General features: G+C 41.0%; 1 protein-coding gene and 1 long non-coding RNA gene across 2 annotated transcripts in view; one reads left to right on the plus strand and one right to left on the minus strand.

Moving 5' to 3' along the window:
• Window positions 1-19434, minus strand: part of LOC131824491 (uncharacterized) — a 29978-nt gene that overhangs the window by 6320 nt on the left and 4224 nt on the right. The window lies entirely within an intron of this gene.
• LOC131824485 (small ribosomal subunit protein eS4-like) lies at window positions 16718-17577 on the plus strand. Its single transcript, XM_059162487.1, has one exon. The coding sequence runs from the start codon at window positions 16736-16738 to the stop codon at window positions 17525-17527; it is 792 nt and encodes a 263-aa protein (XP_059018470.1). The 5' UTR covers window positions 16718-16735; the 3' UTR covers window positions 17528-17577.

Here is a 19434-nt window from a genome sequence, read left to right on the forward strand (position 1 = left end):
GATAAAAACAGAGAGGGAGGCAAACCATAAGAGGCTCTTAAATATAGAGAATAAACTGAGGGTTGCTGGAGGGGTGTGGGTGGCGGATAGGCTAGACGGGCGATGGGCATTAAGGAGGGCACTCATCGTTGAGTACCAAGTGTTACCTGAAATTGATGAATAACTAAATTCTACTTCTGAAACCAATACTACCCCACATGTTAACTAACTTGAATTTAAATAAAATCTCAGAAGAAAAAAAAAAGAAAGAAAGAAAACAGCCATTTATAAAATTTAAAAGACCACCACAATAAAATTTAAAAGACACACGCCACAATAAATAGATCATTGTGGAATTTCAGAACACCAGGAATAGCTTCCAGAGAGAAATGGAGGAAAATATTCAAAGCAGAGGAATGCACAGAATCCAGGAAACAGAGAACCCAAAAGAAAAGAGAGGAGGAAAGACTTCTAGGAGGATAAGTAGTCCCAGGAGGACAGCAAGCCCAGGAGCACAGAGTCCAGATTTGGGCAGAAAAGTGGACTCCAGGAAGGAGGTCTTGAGAGGTAAGGGAGTAGGATTAGTAAATTATCTGCTGGAGGGTGTGGAATAGATTCACAATAGGTACAAAGAAAACTAAGCAAAATAAATGGATGCAATTAACAACTCTGAGAGAAGTAAAACTAGAAGGAACTATGATCTTAGTGCAGTACTTGGTTCCAAATGAACAATCTGTACATGTAAACAACATCCATACAGGTGCTGAAATGGGGCAAATGCAACAGGACACACTGGATGAGGTATGTCTGATCCTGGGTTCTTGTCTCCCCCAATTGCTACCATCCTCTAGTTGTCATATTAGTCCAGGTTTTGTAGGAATTCACAAGTAGCTGATTTGTTGACTGTGTAAATATAATATGTTAGTCTTCTCCATGTTCTTTTGGGGTTTTATTGTTTACAAACTTCTTTTTGTATTGAGAAAAGGAACCAGAACATCACTGACCAAAGTTCTTGCACCAGGCAAAAGAATCTGGAGCATAGCTCAGTGAGCCCTCTTCTTGAAGTGTGAGGGTCTTAAACCATCCTTTCTTCTCTGTTCCCCTTTCCCTGTTTTCTGTATTGGGCCAGATCTAATGCCCTAAAAACTTGACTCTCATCCTATTCCCACTTCTCTCTCCCCCCAAAAAAGCTCCCACACATACATATTTAATTTGTGGGTATTGTCCACAACTCTTAAATGATTTGTGCAAAAGTCTTGAAGAAGCTAAGAACACTCCATCCCCGTTTCTCAATCTCGTGTCAAGACCATTCTTTGATGAGATTCATACTAATACAGTTGCATTTGGAAGGATCAAACCTACTTTTATCTCTAATCCTAGAGTAAAGAGAAGCAAAAGCAGTGATGGGGGCCTTCCATGTAGAAAGCAGGGTCGGGAGACACCTGCGTGGCCCAGTTGGTTAAGCATCTGCCTTTGGCTCAGGTCATGATCCTGGGGTCCTGGAATTGAGCCCCACATTAAGCTCCCTGCTCAGAAGAAAGCCTGGTTTTCACTCTCCCTCTGCTGCTCTCCCCACCTCCACCCCATCTTTAGTTCTCTCTCACTCTCTCTCTCAAATAATAAATAAAACCAAGAAAGAAAGAAAGAAGAAAAGAAAGAAAGGAAGGAAACGAAATGAAGCAGGTTCAGAAGACCAAGAAAGGGAAGACAAATGTATATCCAAGTCACTCAGGAACTTTTATACAGGTATAAGAAACATGTCAAAGGGGGCCACAAGATTGTTTAATAAGAAATGGACAAATGTAGCTCCATGCATGTTTACTAATAGAAACCAAAGCTTCTGGTGAAATCTTGAATTTATGGGGTGGAGGGGTCTGGAAAGGAAGGTAGACAAGTATGGACCTCTCTCTTCTTTCCCTGACCCCTTCCCCTCATTTCTGAACTGAGCCCTCTTGGACTTCTGTGACCCCTCATAGGGGAATGTTTAGGTACTTCCTTTCCCATTTTGCTAACATTTTGTAACACACATACAGACCTTTTTCCCTTCTCTTTACCCTAGAAAAATACAGTGAATAAATAAAAACTTACTGGTACTGAAAAAAAAATTCTATTCACTATAGCAACAAAAATTATAAAATGCCTAAGAACACACTTGAAAATAAATGTACAGGGGAGCCTGGATGGCTCAGAGGGTTAAGTGTCTGCCTTCAGCTCAGGTCATGATCTCCAGGTCCTGGGACTGAGCCGCGCTCGTACATGCTAGTGCGTGCACGTGCGCTCGCTCTCTCTCTCTCTCAAATGAATAAAATCTTTAAAAAAAAGAAATATATAAAACTTATATGAATAAAATTATAAAAATATTCTCCAGATGATAAAATGTGATTTGAGTAAAGGGAGAGAGAGATAGTCCATGCCCTTGGGTATGAAAGACTCATTATTGTAAAACTCATTATTTCCTTCCTACATTAACCCATAAATTCTCAATGCAAACACACCAAATTCCAATATGATTCCTTAGTGAAATTTGACAAACTAATTATAAGTACCCTCTGAATGAGGAAATATTCAAGACTAGTCAAGCAATGCTTTAAAAATAAGAACCAAATATCAAAAGATTTTTAAGGTGTTATTGGTGCAATAACAGACAAAGAGAGAGATGAAAAAGAATAAGAAATTGTAAAAGAGACTCATTACAGATCAGAATACATTTAGATAAAAATAGTATTTAAAACCAGTAGGGAGAGGCACCCAGTGGTACAGTCTGTTAAGCATCTGATTCTTGGTTTACGCTCAGATTGTGACCTCAGAGTTGTGGGATCCAGCCCCACATGCAGCTCCACACTCAGTGCACAGCCTTCTTGTGACTTTCTCCCTCTTCCTCTGTCCCTTCCCCTGCCCCAAAAATAAATAAATAAATAAATCTTAAAAAAAAAAAATAGTAGGGAAAGAAAGGATTATTTAAGAAATGTTTTAGGGGGGGTGCCTGGGTGGCTCGGCTGGTTAAGTGTCTGCCTTTGGCTCAGGTCATGATTCCTAGGTCCTGGGATCAACATCGGACTGAGCTTCCTGCTCAGTGAGGAGCCTGCTTCTCCCTCTCCCTCTCCCACCAACCTCACTCATGTTCTCACTCGCTCTGCTCTCTTTCAAATAAATACATTAAAAATCTTGAAGGAAGGAAGGAAGGAAGGAAGGAAGGAAGGAAGGAAGGAAGGAAGGAAAGAAAGAAAAAGAAAGAAAGAAAGAAAGAAAGAAAGAAAGAAAGAAAGAAAGAAAGAAAGAAAGAAAGGGAAAGAAATGTTTTAGGGACAACTGGACACTCATTTAGAAAATATTTAAGTTGGATCCCTACCTGACAACAAATACTTATTTAAGATCTAGTCATAAGAACAAAAAGAAATATTTTCTGTTGCTGTAGAGCTAACAGGTAAAAAATATATATATTAAATCAAAGAACCATGCAAATGAATAAAAATTACTATTGTTGCAAGGGCTACAAAAAAAAAAAAGTGCTACTACCTGTTATGAAAACTCAAAAGAGTAGGAATTAGATTAGGAAAGTCAAGATATGCTTCCCTGAAAAGGAAGTGACTGAACTTAGTTCTGAGATCTGAAGAAAGAACAAGGATCTGCTCAGCTAAGAGTTGGAAGGCAATACCCAGGGAAGGACACAGCTGCACAAAGTCTTGTGGAGAATATATAGAACATTCAAAGAAGTGGAGGAGGGCCAGTAGACCTAAAATTCAGAAAAGAGAAGGGAGCACGAGGCCAGATCCTGGCAGGGCTTTGGAGGTCACATTAAAGATTCTGATCCCTATCGTAAGAGCAATGGAATCCCTTGACAGTGACAAAAGGAGATTTTGAAAAGATCACCTCTGGCTGAGAAAAGTAGAAAAATGGGTTGGCCAAGAGACTATATTGGGTCAGGGGATAAACAGAATATAGGCAGCAGCAGCAGTCCATACAAAAGATATTAACTAGAGGAGAGCGGTAGCAATGAAAATAAAAGAGGTGGGCTGGTTAAAGATGTATTTAAAAGGTGAGATGTACATGAGCTGATGGTGGATTGGATACTGAAGAAAGGTGTCAAGAATGGGTAGATGGTTATACCACTCACTGAAATAAAGGGCACAGGACCAGTTTGATTGCTAGGGAAATCACAAATTCAGGCTTGGACATGCAGAGTTTGAGGCATCTTGAGATATGTCACAGAAGCTACCAAGCAGGCAGGGTAGAACCTCAGGGAAAACATTCCCATGTCATTCTTTCAAGAGAACATGAAATAGAACAATATTAACTGCTGTAGCAAACCAACCCCACAGACCAACTGACTCACCACAGCTGAAGTTCCTTGCTCACTCACAAAGCAGTCCAAAGCAGGATGTGAGCAGCTCCCCTTCATATGCAATGCAGGGACAACCATTTCACCCCAACTTGTGCCCTGCTCCTCCCCTCAGGCACCCAAAGCCTCTGCATTCAGGCAGAAGGGGAGAGTGGAAAACACACACTTTAACCACCTGGCAGTGACACACACCAGGCATTACCTCACATCGCACTATGGTCCACTGGTGAGAATAGAGCCCCCAACTGAGCAGCTACTTCCCAGCGCAGTGCTGCCAGATAAAATACAGGATGCATAGTTATTTGAATTTTTGGAGGAAAAAAAGAACCATTTTTAATATGTCCAAAATATTGAACCTGAAATTCAAATTTAACTAGGTGTCTTGCTTTTCGCAGTTGCTTGCTTGTCTGCTTGTTAAATACAGCAGTCCTATCCCAGGGACAATCCTATCTATGACAGAGGATCACACATTTTGATGAAGAGTTAGTCATTTCTGCCATAGGCTACAAATGACATGAAGGAGATTCCCCATATTTTGGGCAAGCCATGGGTGGTTTATAGCAACTTGTTCTTGAGTGTGAAAGACCAGGGAAGGGACGCCTGGGTGGTTCAATCACTTAAGCATCTGCCTTCAGATCAGGTCATGATCCCAGGGCACTGGGAGATGGAGCTCCAGGTTGGGATCCCTGCTCAGCAGGGAGCCTGCTTCTCCCTCTCCTTCTGCCTGCCACTACCCCTGCTTGTGCTTGTACTTGCTCTCTCTCTCTCTCTCTGACAAATAAAAAAAATCTTTTAAAAAATTAAATTTAAATTATGTTTTTTAAAAAATAAATAAAAGACAGACCAGGGAAGAGGAGCCTTTGAAACAGGGGATGAATGAGGAACACTCTTAGTAAACCTTAAAGTCAAAAAATACAAATCAATGTAATATACCCATTTAGCCAGTGAGCATTTATTAAGCACTTACTATATTCTAAGTGCCGCGGTAGTGGCTAAAAATAATTTATAATCCATGCCCTAAAAAGCTCACAGCCTTGAAAGAGTTGGGAGTGGGGGACATAAATAAGCAGAAGAAAGTGCAGCACTTAAGTCAAACTGGTAAGAATCCAAAAGGTTTCCCAAGGGAGATGGTGGCTGACCCAAGCCTTAGAAATATGACAAATAGGAATCCACCAAAAGAAGGTGTGCAGATTGTTACATCTACCCATGAAGTAATAAGTGGTATAAGACATACCCTCACACTGTAAACAACTAGAAAACTGGACAAAATACATGAAACGGTTGACATCAACCACAACAAGACTGTAATCTCTGAGAGAAAGTAAATAAACAAGGTGAACCCCCCCCCACAATTGACCTGGTTTTCTCTCTGGAGGCACTTTCTGGACTTTGGCACAGGGAAGAGAACCCAGACAGAACCTGGCAGACTCACTGGAGTTAAGGATATAAATATAGGCCCCTGGGGAGGCTAAAATATTTGGAATTTATATGCAGAAAAAGTTTTCAAGAAATCTGCAGAGGGGTCTCCTCAAATCTTCAACTGAATACTAGTCTGTAAATACTTCGATAAAGCTCCACAAAGCCAAAATCAGGACAACGGCCAGGTAGCTCTCAGTTGAATAATTCCCACAGTCCATTTAGGGCAAGGAGATTTTTGATCCACCACCACCCCACCCCACCCCCCAGCAAGAGCAGAGAGGTATCACTGAATACAAGGGCATTCAAAGCAACTCCAAAAGTGTCATGCCTTAGTAGCAGAATAAATGGTACTCTAGACCCATCCTAACAAAGCTTAAAAACAAGCATAGAAAGGATCATCTGAGGGCACCTGAGTGGCTCAGTTGGGTAAGCATTCGACTCTTGATTTCAGCTCAGGTCATGATCTCTGGGACGTGCAATCAAGCCCTGTGTTGGGGTCTGTGCTCAGCACAGAGTCAGCTTGAGATTCATTCTCTCTCTCTCTCTCTCTCCTCCTTCTGCTCCTCTCCCCTGCTCATGCTCATGCATGCTCCATCTCTCTAAATAAATAAATAAAATCTTTTTTTTTAAAAGAGGATAAACTGATCTGCAAGTAAGCTGACTGCCTACCAAAACAAATACTGACATTCTATTTAAACAACAAATCTGAACATCAAAAAAAGTATCATTTATAATGCCAACATCTAAAAAATTACTAGACATGGAAAGAAGCAGGAAAAAATGGCCCACATCCAGGAGAAAGAGTAGTCGAAAGAAACAGACCCCAAAATAACAAGGATAATGGAATTATCAAGGGAAGGTATGCGGGTAAGGGATGGAATTCCAAACCAAGAGAGTAGTTAGATACACAGAGCTTCTGGACAATTCACCTGGAGAATGTCTAGTTCTTTTTGGTTCCACATGAGAACAGATTATTTGTGACAGACCCCCACTATGTTTAGAGGAACTGGGTGACCTGAAGCAAATGTAGAGCTAGGCTCCACCTGGAGAAATCTAGAAGATCCATGTCAGTCTTGCCTACTGTCAAACAGAATTGCTGTCTTCCCTCCCCACTAAGGCATTCCAAATTAAGTTCCCAGGGACAAGCTGGAATCTGAGTGTCTCTATTCTAGTCATAGTTTTCTCACTCAAAGATGAACTTGGATTAAATACCTGCATCTTTAAAGAAAGGAAAGGGAGTTCAGCTTAAAAGAGCACTTACTATGTGCCAGATACTATATTAGGCCCTCCAATATATATTATTTCACTTAATCCTTATATTAGCCTGTGAGACAGATACTTATCTCCTTAGAAATTGAAACACTTAGGTCCAGAAATTAAGAAGTTTGCTTGTGGTCAATTATGTAAAGGCCAGTTTGAACTGAAATCTGCGAAAATTCAATAAATCAAACATCAATGAATGCTTTGAAGTCCTCTTGTGTAATAAAGTCTTTGTAGTCAAGCACAACCTGAGTCCAAATTCCAGTTCTGCCACTTGCTAGCTGGCTGCCTTCAGAAAGTTCCCCAGCTCTTCAAGACTCAGGTTCTACGTTATGTTAACTGGGAAGAGCAAATCATACTTTTTGTGATCATAGGGAAGATTAAGTGAGAAGATTAAAAATGAAAAGAACTCAGAATAGAGCCAGGTACATAGTAGGTATTCAACAAACAGCTACACAGTCTATCCTCTCCTGTTAATTAAATATCTGATCTGCGCTTATAGCATGTTGGGGGGATGGGGGACCAAAGTTAAGATGTTAACCAAAGTTAACAAGATCAAATTTAAAAACTTTCAGCAAATGTATAAGACAGTGGTTCTCAAAATGAGGTCCCTTGACCAGGAGGATCAATATCACCTGGAATTTGTTAGAAATTCCCATTTTCTAACCCCACTCCAGCCCTAATACTAAATCAGAAATTCCAAGTAGGGCTCCTTAAAATACAGACAGATAGTGGGACCTACTCACCAGAGTTTCTGATTCAGTATTAGGGCTGGAGTGGGGTTAGAAAATGGGAATTTCTAACAAATTCCAGGTGATATTGATCCTCCTGGTCAAGGGACCTGTCTGTATTTTAAGGAGCCCTCAGGTGATGTGGATGCACACTGAAGTTTCAGAACGACGTGTGTTAGAGTTTTGCCATGGCATTAATTTAACTCAAATATTGCAAAGACTGTGGTTAGATCCTAATAATCTGACGATCACTGTCCTTTAGTTTTTATGCATTTTTTTTCAGATTACTCTAATGTACTGTGCTGATTAAACCTTGCTACAGGAAAGAGTAAGCCAAGTGAGGGGCCCCTGGGTGGCTCAGATGGTTGGTCGTCTGCCTTCATCTCAGATCATGTTCTCCAGGTCCTTGAATCAAGCCCCATGTCAGGCTCCCAGTTCAGCAGGGAGTCTGCTTCTCTCTCTCTATGCCTCTCCCACTGCTTGTGCCCTCTGTCTCTCTCTCAAATGAATAAATAAAATCTTTACCAAAAAAAAAAAAAAAAAAAGTAAACCAAGTGAAATGATGTTGCATTAAACACCTTACAAGAAGGAATTCAATATAAAAAGATAAATGTCGAGAAGTTCTTAAGAAAAGTCATTTAAATGGCCAAATGGAAGATGGGAAGACTAAATTGGGAGCGTCTTTCCTAATCTTAGGAAGAGGTAAGCGCAGATGACACCTCAGAAATCCAACCAATTTCACAGTGAATTATTTTCCTGTTCAATTAAGCTATTCCTTCCCCAATCCCTTTCACAAAAACTGGGTTCCAAACTCACCTATTATGTTTTCACAACTTGAAAATCTGGAAAACAACAAAGCAATATCAATCCAGAAATCACATACTTGTCATTAGGTGCAAAAGTTTATGTGCTTGAAGACCTCAAAACATTGAATGCTACAGAACAAGAACGGGCTGTGAGCTGTGGGCTGGGCAGCTGAAACCAATTATGCAGGAAATTTGGCATCTAAAGTAAATGGTACATCTGAATACTTAGAATGACTCTCAATTATATTAAAGTAGTTTTAATTTTTTCCAATTGCTACACTACGCCGCCACATCCCTCTCCCAAGGCTCTACTCTTCCATGCTTGCTTGCAGCTGATTTCAATTGTTTTCTATTTTCTTAATCTTCCCTATTATCTCCGCTGGTTTCTTTCCCTTCATCATCATGATTTTTTTTTTCTTACAAGGCACTCACGCAGCATCTGATGCTTCTACAAACGAAGAGATTTTTCTTCCTATCCTTGAAGCGACAGCTTGTCTTTCCCCTGAAGTGTCTTTGTCGCAATGCTTGATAAACTGTTTATTTTTCCTAACAGCTTTCCTTTTTTGTCTGAAAAACAAACATTAACCAAAAAAGTCCTTGTTTCCCTAAATTGATACTTTTTATGCAATCCCTGGTGCTAGAGCGCCGCCTACTGAGAAAATGGGGATTAGCAGATCACACGGCTTTTGGTTTTGTAGAGGATAAAATAATTTGAGTTGCCATTTTCTCATCCTAGGTACAGATTCTTCAGGAACAAGTGTAATATTCTTAAGAATCCTTCCACTCACTATCCAGCAGAAGTCAATAGACATTACCCCTAACAGAACTTCACCACAGTATAATAAAACTATTTTTTACCACCATCTACCAAAGACTTAACAAAATACCCTGTGTAGAAGAGAATTGCCAGCCAGTGAGGTAGGGCCTTTCTCTGAATCAGCTAACGATAGAACTGGTGACCTCATATGGCAGGCTATTCTGCCCACTACAGAGAGCCCAAATTATTGCAGAGGCCTTATACTAAACTGAAGTCAGCTTTCTATAATCCTCATAGCTTTTATCTGCAATTCCCAAATCTTCTGAGACACTACAAAATTTAATCACTTTTCTGCAAGTGAGCCCTTTAATATTGGAAATATGCTACCATATCCCCCCCTAAACATTCAAAATACCGCTCACTCCCCAAAAACTATAACCCAGAAAAATCTGATTTTGTGTGCAACTTGTTATGGACTAATGTTTGTGTCCCTCAAAATTCATATGTTGAAATCATGGCTCCCAAGGTGATATTTCAAGGTGGGGACTTTGGGAGGTAATTGGGTTTAGATGAGGCCATAAGGAGGGGGTCCTCACAATGGGATTAGTGCCCTTATAAGAAGCAGTAAGAGAGCTTTCTCTTCACTCCTTCCTACCTTTCTCTCAATCTTGCCCACTCCCCAGCAAGAAGGCAGAATCTGCAAGCCAGGAAGAGAGCCCTCACCACAACTCAACCATGCTACACCCTGACCTCAGATTTAACAGCCTCTAGACTGTGAGAAATAAACTTCTGTTGGTCAAACAACCCAGTCAATGGCATTTTGTTATGAAGTGATCCCACTCTACACACATACCACGGTTATACCTTGCAATAATCCATAGTATATTCTATACCCTATAGATTTTATATTCAAGGAGTTACATTTTCAAGTGAGCTAACTGGATGTCCCTATTCTACAACTGAGACACTGAAGCAAAATTTTATACACACACACACACACACAAATGTGTTCACATATACACATATATGCCACAGCAAGTTTTTGCCACAATCAGTTTTGTAAAAAGATCCTCACCAACTGCTAACCTGCCATCTCAGCTGAACTCAGAATTCTAATTTTCAGGGCTTCTCTCTTACTCCAAAACATTCATAGTGCCTGGTTTCTCAGAAACTTACATTTTCAACAGTCACCTGAGAAATTTTCTTGCTAGTTGGCCCATTCGCGAAAAATACAAATCCAGTGTGGTAGATTGAAAAAATGACCACAAATTCTTTTCCTCCTTCTACCTATGCCCTAGCAATGTTAGAGTCTTTTTCTCCACTTCTGGTCTGGCCCTGAGATTTTCTCTAATAGAAATGATATTGTATGAGCTCAAACCCTATGTCTCAAGAGGCTTTGTATGTTCCTAATTTCACTCTTGGAACCCTGAGTTGCCATATGAATGAACCTAAAATAGCATGCTGAAAGATAATACATGGAGAAAGGTCTCAGTCATATGAGCCATCCAAGCTGAATCCACTATAGGCCTAACTCAGAGATAGTGCAGGTTTGGTTCCAGACCACCACAACAAAGCAGATAGTACAATAAAGCAAATCAAACTGATTTTTTTGTGTCCCAGTGCATATAAAAGTTATGTTTACACTGCACTATATTCTATTAAGTCCACAGTAACACTATGTCTAAAACAAAATATTTGTACATTAATTTAAAAATACTTTATTGCTAAAAAAATGGTAACTATCATCTGAGCTCTCAGCAAGTCATAATTTTTCTGCTGACAGAGAGTCATGCCTCAGTGTTGATGGTTGCTGACTGATCAGGGTGACGGTTGCCAAAAATTAGGCAATTTCTTAAAACACAACAAAAATGAAATTTGTCACATCAACTGACTCTTCTTTTCACTTGAAACTTAGATGTCATTGTAGGGTTATTAAGTGGCCTAACTTCAACATTGTTGTGTCTCAGGGAATAGGGAGGCCAGAGGAGAGGGAGAAAGATAATATTAATCTATTAGGTTCATCCTTATTATACGGGTGCAGTTCGTGGAACCCCAAAACAATTACAAAATAACACCAAAGATCACTGATCACAGATCACCAACACATAATGCTGAAAAAGTATAAAATATTTCAAGAATTCCCAAAATGGGACATAGAGACACAGAGTGACCAAATCCTGTTAGAAAAATGGCACTAATTGGGGCACCTGGGTGGCTTAGAGGGTTAAAGCCTCTGCCTTCGGCTCAGGTCATGGTCCCAGGGTCCTGGGATTGAGCCCCACATCGGGCTCTCTGCTCAGCAGGGAGCCTGCTTCCCCCTCTTCTCTCTGCCTGCCTCTCTGCCTACTTGTGATCTCCGTCTGTCAAAGAAAGAAAGATGCACTAAACAGCATTTGCTTGACCCAGATTGGCACAGACCTCCAATCTGTAAAAAATGCAATATTTGCAAAGCACAATAAAATGAGGTGTATCTGTATAAGCCAATCAAACCAGTCAAACCACCAACTGACCAGCTACCTGAGTAAATCCAGCCAAGATCAACCAAGCCTAGCCTAAACTAAACCTTCCCAGCTGAGCCCAGCCTATACTGAAGAATGACCTTCAGAATTACAAGCTAAAAAGCTATGAAGCTATATGAAACTGCAACATCACCTATAGTGCATTGTAGCCATAAATAATTAACTCGCATCTAATCAAGTCTTTAGTTGTAATTTCTAGTTCATAGAACTACACAGGATAAAGGAACAAGCTAACTTCTATTTGACAATGAGGCAAGTATATATAAATAAGCACACACGTATGCACACTCTACTTACAATCAATTTACAATATTTAGTTTTTTAAGTTAGAGAATGCCCTGAAAACTTTGCAAGCACATTTCTCCAGCAGTTCTCCTTACTGTGCCTAAAACCTAAATTAGTCCCAACACTGATTACAGTGTTCTGTAAACAGAAGATATAAGGCTGCATCTCAGGGATCCTAAGGAAAGTTGAGGTCCGGTAGCTTTAGAACCTATGACAAAGATTTATCTATATGCAGTCTCTGAATTGATCACTTCTCAGTTAAATTTTTTTGGGACCATTTTAATAGTCAGTCTCTGAAACCCAGCCACACAATCTCTATGACTCACACAGAGTCAGGGAAAACCATCAGACTGACCTTTTTTTTTTTTTTTTTTTTTTAGATTTTATTTGTTTATTTGACAGACAGAGACCACAAGTAGGCAGAAAGGCAGGCAGAGAGAGGAGGAAGCAGGCTCCCTGCTGAGCAGAGAGCCCGACTCGGGGCTCGATCCCAGGCCCCTGGGATCATGACCCAAGCCGAAGGCAGAGGCCCCAACCCACCGAGCCACCCAGGCGCCCCAGACCAACCATTTTTTATCTCAAAATTTTTATTCTCCTTGACAAAAAGAAGGACTATTATCAACTTCAGGTTGATTATTATCAACAGCAAGTAATAAAGCAGTCTAGGTGTTTGAACTACAAATGGATAAATATGATAGGAGTTTGGGTTCATCTGGTGTAAGGAACAGTTTAGAGTTTTGAAATTCTTTTTAACTAATATTACATATTTAAAAAAACAGAATTATATTTTCTTTAACCCACTGAGCCACCCAGGTGCCCCTTCAGAATCATATTTTCTTAAGGCTTTTCTCCTTCATTTCTAAATCCAAGTATATTATCGAGGAAACTGGAATCCATGTGCTGTGGAATGTATTTACACTCCATTCATTACAGTGTATTATACTGTACAACACTGACATTCTCTTTTATAGGAGTTATTTCAAGGTTCATATGATTCTAAGGCTAAAATTTCAGAGGACTTTCTTCTCCCAGGCCCTCAAAGAGTCCCAAAATTTGTAAACCATACTCTTGACTGGAACATCAAGTTCTTTTTTCTTTTTTTCAGATTGTATTTATTTATTTGAGAAAGAGAGCATGCACAGGCAAAGGGAGAAGGAGAAAGAGAGCACGCACAGGCAGAGGGAAAAGGAGAAGCAGGCTTCCTGCTGAGGAGGGAGCCTAATGTGGGGCCTAATCCCAGGACCCTGGGATCATAACCTGAGCCAAAGGCAAATGCTTAACCAACTGAGCCATCCAGGCGCCCCTGACATATCAAGTTCTTAAGACATTTTGTCCAAATTTAGTATTCACAAGATGGAAAGATTTCCAGATTAGTTAGACAAATCATTCCCCTTCTTTCCTTTGTCCTTGATTCTAACTGCTTTGGATAAAGAGAATGAAAGTCTTGTCTATGAAGCAACAGTTAGTACAATCTTGCAACTGAATAGAATAGGGTAACACTGGAGAATTCCAAAGTAAGGAAAGAGAAGGCACAGTATGGGTGCAAGTTACTAACAGACTCTTCACAAAGCCCTTTCCGAATACTATCTCCCAGTGCTGCAGCATCCCCAGACAGCAGATGGGGAACTGCTAACAGCACAGCTGGGGGGAAATATGCTAATGTGAGCTCAGGTGGATATTTTTACCTCCCTGAGCTTCCAGTGACTTCTCTGAAAAACAGCAAAAGGTGTTATGTGAGAATTTCCTCGATACCTCCAGTTTCCTGGTAAGTGCTCTAGTTACTATTATTGCATAACAAAGTAGTTCAAATGTGAAAGTGTAAAACAATCATTTTCTTTTCCTCATAGATTCTGTGAATTAGGAATTCAGAAAGCGCTTGACTGGACAGTTCTCCCTGGGGGGTTGCAGTCAGATAGTGGCCGAGGCTGCAGATATCTGAAGTTTCAACTAAGCTAGACATCCTAGATGGTTCACTCACGTGGCTGGTAACTGATTGGAAGCCATTGCCTGGGAACTCAGCTGGGGCTGCTGACAACACATGGCCTCTGCACCATGGCAATCTCACATAGCAGATCAAAGCTCCAAATGCAAGTCCCAGCAACAAAGGTGGAATCCGCATGGCTTTTTATGACCTAACCTTCGAAGTCACATAGATCATTTTTATCATATCCTGTTGGTCAAAGCACTCCCAAGCCTACCTATATTCAAGAGAAAAAAGCAATAGATTCCCATCTCTGAATGGGAAGTGTGTCAAGAATTTGTAGATGAGATTTTAAAACCACCATAATTACCATGGATACTCACAAAAAGTAAGACTGACACTACTGCTGCCCTGGCCCATGTCTGAAGTCACCTACAACTGCAGATAACATTTCCTGTGATTGTTGACAGTGGCAACTGCAGGGGACCCGGTCTTTGTTTCTCAGCCCAAGAGCTTTTTCTCTGTGTAAGAAGGAGCTAAGCCCTCAGAGGTAACCCTCAACCAATAACAGAGTCAGTGGATAAATACTCAACTTCCTTATCCCTTGGCAGGCCAGTTCTGAGGTAAAGTCAGGTGACTTTTTTGACAGAGAGCCACTTGGCCTAAGCAGCCTCCAGCTCATTAATACCCTCTGTACTGGCTTTCCTCCCTTCTCCCTCCAGCACTCCCTCCCTCATCTTTGCTTTCTGGCATCAATTCCAGCACCTGACTTCCTGTCCTCCAGTCTGCTTTTGGAGACCCAAACTAAAACACCCATTACGTGTGTCCTGATTAGAGAAGTCTGGGAACTGTTGCAACCGGTGACCTCCCCAGTTTAAATTCCTGCAATCATTATAAACCATAACAGAAATGCGGTTAACTGGGAAGGTCTGGGATTACCCTGGGTGCTCAAAGAAGTCCTAGGGTAAAGCCAAAACTGCTCCAGTACCTGGGTGGGTAACTGTTTCATTAATGGATCCCACTTTCCCCATGAAATAAAGTACTTTCTACAGCAAAAAAAGGAGATTCCTCCTTGGTCCCTTAAAAGGAGTCATAAAAGGGCACTTGGGTGGGTCAGTCAGTGAAGTGTTCAACTCTTGATTTTGGTTCAGGTCAGGATCTCAAGGTTGTGAAACTGAGCCCCACACTGGGCTCTGTGCTGGGCATGGAGCCTGCTTAAGATATTCTCTCCCCTTCTTCCTCTGCCTCTCTCCTCTTTCTCTCTTTCTCTCTCCCTCTCTCTCTCTCCCCAACCCTGCCAAAAAATAATTAATTTTTTTTAAAAATTTTTTTAAAAGGTAGCCATAAAAAATCAGCATCACACTGAATAATGGCCTACAGCCTGAAAAGAAATTAAGCAAGATTGAAAATAAATACATCTGAGTAAAATCTAAACTTTCAGAGCCAGCAAACTTCTGCCAAGTGGAAGGTTTTTTTTATTCTTTAACTTCTCAATCATGCCTACTGGAAGTACTACAACCCAAGCTCAAGGTATGCTCTCAAATTAGCTTATCAGATGAATCAGCCTTCCCCTGGCTCTCAAGATCTTTTATAATTAGCTTTGTAACATAATGCACATGGGCAAAGCTCAGAGGAACGAGAAAATTCATTTAGAGAAGTTGCCAGAGTTCCAGTGTTTTCTCAAGCTTAGCCAGTTAATTCTACTTCTGGGCATAACCAAGAATGGGTCCCAGGGTCTGCCAGGCTTTTCTGGCTTCCTTTAAGTTGGAAATGTCTGGACAACCAGTCTTCAGTTTCTTTGGAGTGTTCTTTTGATATCCCACCTGAATGAACGAAGTGCAGTTGCAGAAATGACAGACGTCCATCATTCATCAAACCTTGTACTGAAGTGGGAATTTAACTACATATATGCCAAACCTCCTTAACCCATAATTTGTTACTAACAAAGGTAACAAAACTGCATAGGACACAGCAACGTGGTTGTTTTCTTGAAAGAACTCCAGAGACCAAATTATACAATTTCTAACACTGGGCTATTCAGGGGCCTGGTAAACACAGAAACCACAAGAGGGGAGGGAAGGGAAAGAAGTGGGGGCAGGATGTCTGCTCTAATTCCTCATTCACTCTGCTTTGCTCTGTTTCATAACAATGTCAGCTCTATGGAATAAAACCAAATGTGGTTTCTGTGTCTTTAAGGCCCAAGCAACTTGGGCAATGGATAGGTTGTCATGGCAACTTGTAATTCTACTGTCTACTAAATTGAAAAGCAACAATAGAAAATCCTTAGCAAATAAAGTCGGATACCTCTTAACGACAATTATCTGTTTATCATAGTCTGGTTTTGAGTTCTTCAAATACAAATACCTAGAATCCTTTGCTCTGTTTGATTAAAGAAGGGCTAATTTTTTTCCTTTTTTTTTTCTTTTCAAAAGCTCTCAAGCAGGAAAGAAGAAAACAAACAAACAAGTTTCTGAGGGAGTTTAGATGTCAAGCGTCTTCTATGGCCCCAGAAGAATGCTCCCACTATAGACACACACAAAAGGAGGAAGCGGGATTAAGCAACTCAAAAATCTATAGCAACATGAGGTAGAAAAACCTCAGTCAGTGTCTCACATCAGATAGCCTTGAAAAAGGCCTGAGACCATAAGCTTTGAGACATGTGCTTTTCACATATACATACAAAAAAGTGTTTTAAGCTCTTTTTGTTCCTAGCGCAGCTATGGCTCGTGGTCCCAAGAAACATCTGAAGCATGTAGCAGCTCCAAAGCATTGGATGCTGGATAAACTGACTGGTGTGTTCGCTCCTCGCCCATCTACTGGTCCCCATAAGCTGAGAGAGTGTCTCCCTCTCATCATTTTCTTAAGGAACAGACTTAAGTATGCCCTAACAGGAGATGAAGTAAAGAAGATCTGTATGCAGCATTTTATTAAGATTGATGGCAAGGTCCGAAATGATATAACATACCCTGCTGGTTTTATGGATGTCATCAGCATTGACAAGACCGGAAAGAATTTCCATCTGATCTATGATACCAAGGGTTGCTTTGCTGTTCATCGGATTACACTCAAGGAGGCCAAGTACAAGTTGTGCAAAGTGATAAAGATCTTTGTGCAGACAAAAGGAATCCCCCACCCGGTGACTCAAGATGCTCGCACCATCTGCTATCCTGATCCCCTCATCAAGGTCAATGACACCATTCAGATTGATTTGGAAACCGGAAAGATTACTGATTTCATCAAGTTTGACACTGGTAATCTATGTATGGTGACTAGGGGTGCTAACCTGGGAAGAATTGGTGTGATCACCAACACAGAGACACACGCTGGTTCGTTTGATGTGGTTCACCTGAAAGATGCCAATGGCAACAGCTTTGCCACCCGACTCTCCAACATTTTTGTTATTGGCAAAGGCAACAAATCATGGATTTCTCTTCCCCGTGGAAAGGGTATCCACTTCACCATTGCTGAAGAGAGAGACAAGAGACTGGCGGCCAAACAGAGCAGTGGGTAGAATGGTCCCTAGGTGACGTGATTGGAATTCTTTATACCTAATTAAAGGTCATACAGCACGAAAAAAAAAAAGTGTTTTAAGATTATAACCCCAATAAAACATCAAAAACTTCTACCATCCACTGTCTATTTAAATGTATTAAAAAACCACTAGGCATCTTGTAAGAAACTGGAGCTAAAAAAAAAAAAAAAAAACAAGGAAGACCCAGTCTCTGACATCTAAGAAGCTCATAGTGGCACATAAGTTTTTTTAAAGATTTTATTTATTTATTTGACAGAGAGAGAGAGAGATCACAAGTAGGCAGAGAGGCAGGCAGAGGGAGAAGCAGGATCCCGCTGAGCAGAGAGCCCAATGTGGGACTCGATCCCAGAACCCTGAGATCATGACCTGAGCCAAAGGCAGAGGCTTAACCCACTCAGCCACCCAGGCACCCTGGCACATAAATTATATGACTGGTTTTCCCAAGTATTATGGTTTGAATTGCATCCTCCAAAGAATCTGTATGTTTTAGTCCTAACACACAGTACCTCAGAATGTAACCATATTTGGAGATAGGGTCTATAAAGAGGTCATTAAATTAAAGCAAGGTCATTAGGGTCAGCACTAATTAAATCAGAATACTGTCCTTATAAGAGGAAATTTGGACACAGACATGCACAAAGGGAAGATGATGTGAAGACACAGGAAGAACACAAGCATCTACAACCAAGGAGAGAGAAGCCTTCTCCTGTGGCCATCAGAAAGACCGAACCCTGCCAATACTTTGATCTCAGACTCCCAGCCTCCAAAAGGGTGAGAAGTAAATTTCTGTTGTTTGCCACCCGGCCTGTGGCTCTCTGTTATAACAGCCCTAGCAAATGAGTATGCTGAAGCTATATTCTAGAGTAGTGGTTCTCAATCTTTTGGCTGCATCAGACTTCCCTGGAGGACTTATTAAGACACTGTTGGACCCATGCCCAGAGTTTTCTGATCCAGGAGATCTGGGGAGTGACCACAGAATCTACATTTCTAGTAAGTTCTCAAGTAATGCTAATGCTGCTACTCTAAGCACTTCCTGTTGAGAACTACTGTTCTAAGAGATACAAATTATATCAAATCCTAACAGATTCAAGTCAAGAGGCCTCTTTCTCCCTCCTTCCTGAATCTAAAATGGAAAGGATTCTTACCGATTCTGACCTGAGCTTCACACCCAGGTACAGTCACAGGTGAGCTTGCCCCATATACTGCAATCATGAAAGCTACATCTTGCAGAGATCCTAAACTTTAAGACACAATAACCCTGTCCACTACTAAAACATAGCCCATGAATGGATTCTGATAAATTAGACCAGCAATTCTCCCTTCATCAAGAAATTAGGCAGGTATATGAGGGAAGGAAGGGTTTTCTTCCATTTAGTCAAAGGCGGAAGATGGGGGAAAGTGGACAAAACTATTTCCCTCTCTTGCCCACACTACAACCCAGGCTACTGGCCCCCTGCCCTGGAGTCACATTTAAGAAGTTCCAAGTCTAAAGCTATGCCCCTCTCCTCAGGCCAAGTATGCCCAGAATCCATACCCCACTCCAGATGATGCTCCAGTACCTGAATTCCCTACCCAAATGACTCTAGGCCTGCTTTCAAGGCCTGAAGAAGGTTCCTTCCTTGACTTCCCACAGTCAGACCACATTGCCAATATGCACAAAACTCGGCCCAAGGGACAGATGATAAAAGAGAGGGCATGAATAGAGCTTGGACCAGGGAGCTGGAGTGTCCATGAACTTGTGTGAAAGGCTCAGCAGCACATTGGTACTTGGGGTGGAAAGAGTCCTAATATGTAGTATTTACCAATTTCCATAGTATGAATATTCCCACTGGTAGCCAATTTCAAGATACCAATATGAAGTCAACTGGCTCACAAAAATTCCTGGA

This window comes from Mustela lutreola, chromosome 2, assembly GCF_030435805.1.
Source record: "Mustela lutreola isolate mMusLut2 chromosome 2, mMusLut2.pri, whole genome shotgun sequence".
In the NCBI taxonomy this organism is placed as follows: domain Eukaryota; kingdom Metazoa; phylum Chordata; class Mammalia; order Carnivora; family Mustelidae; genus Mustela; species Mustela lutreola.

Coding starts and splice junctions, on each gene's coding strand:
- LOC131824485 (XM_059162487.1), top strand. CDS start 16,736: ATGGCTCGTGGTCCCAAGAAACATCTGAAGCATGTAGCAGCTCCAAAG.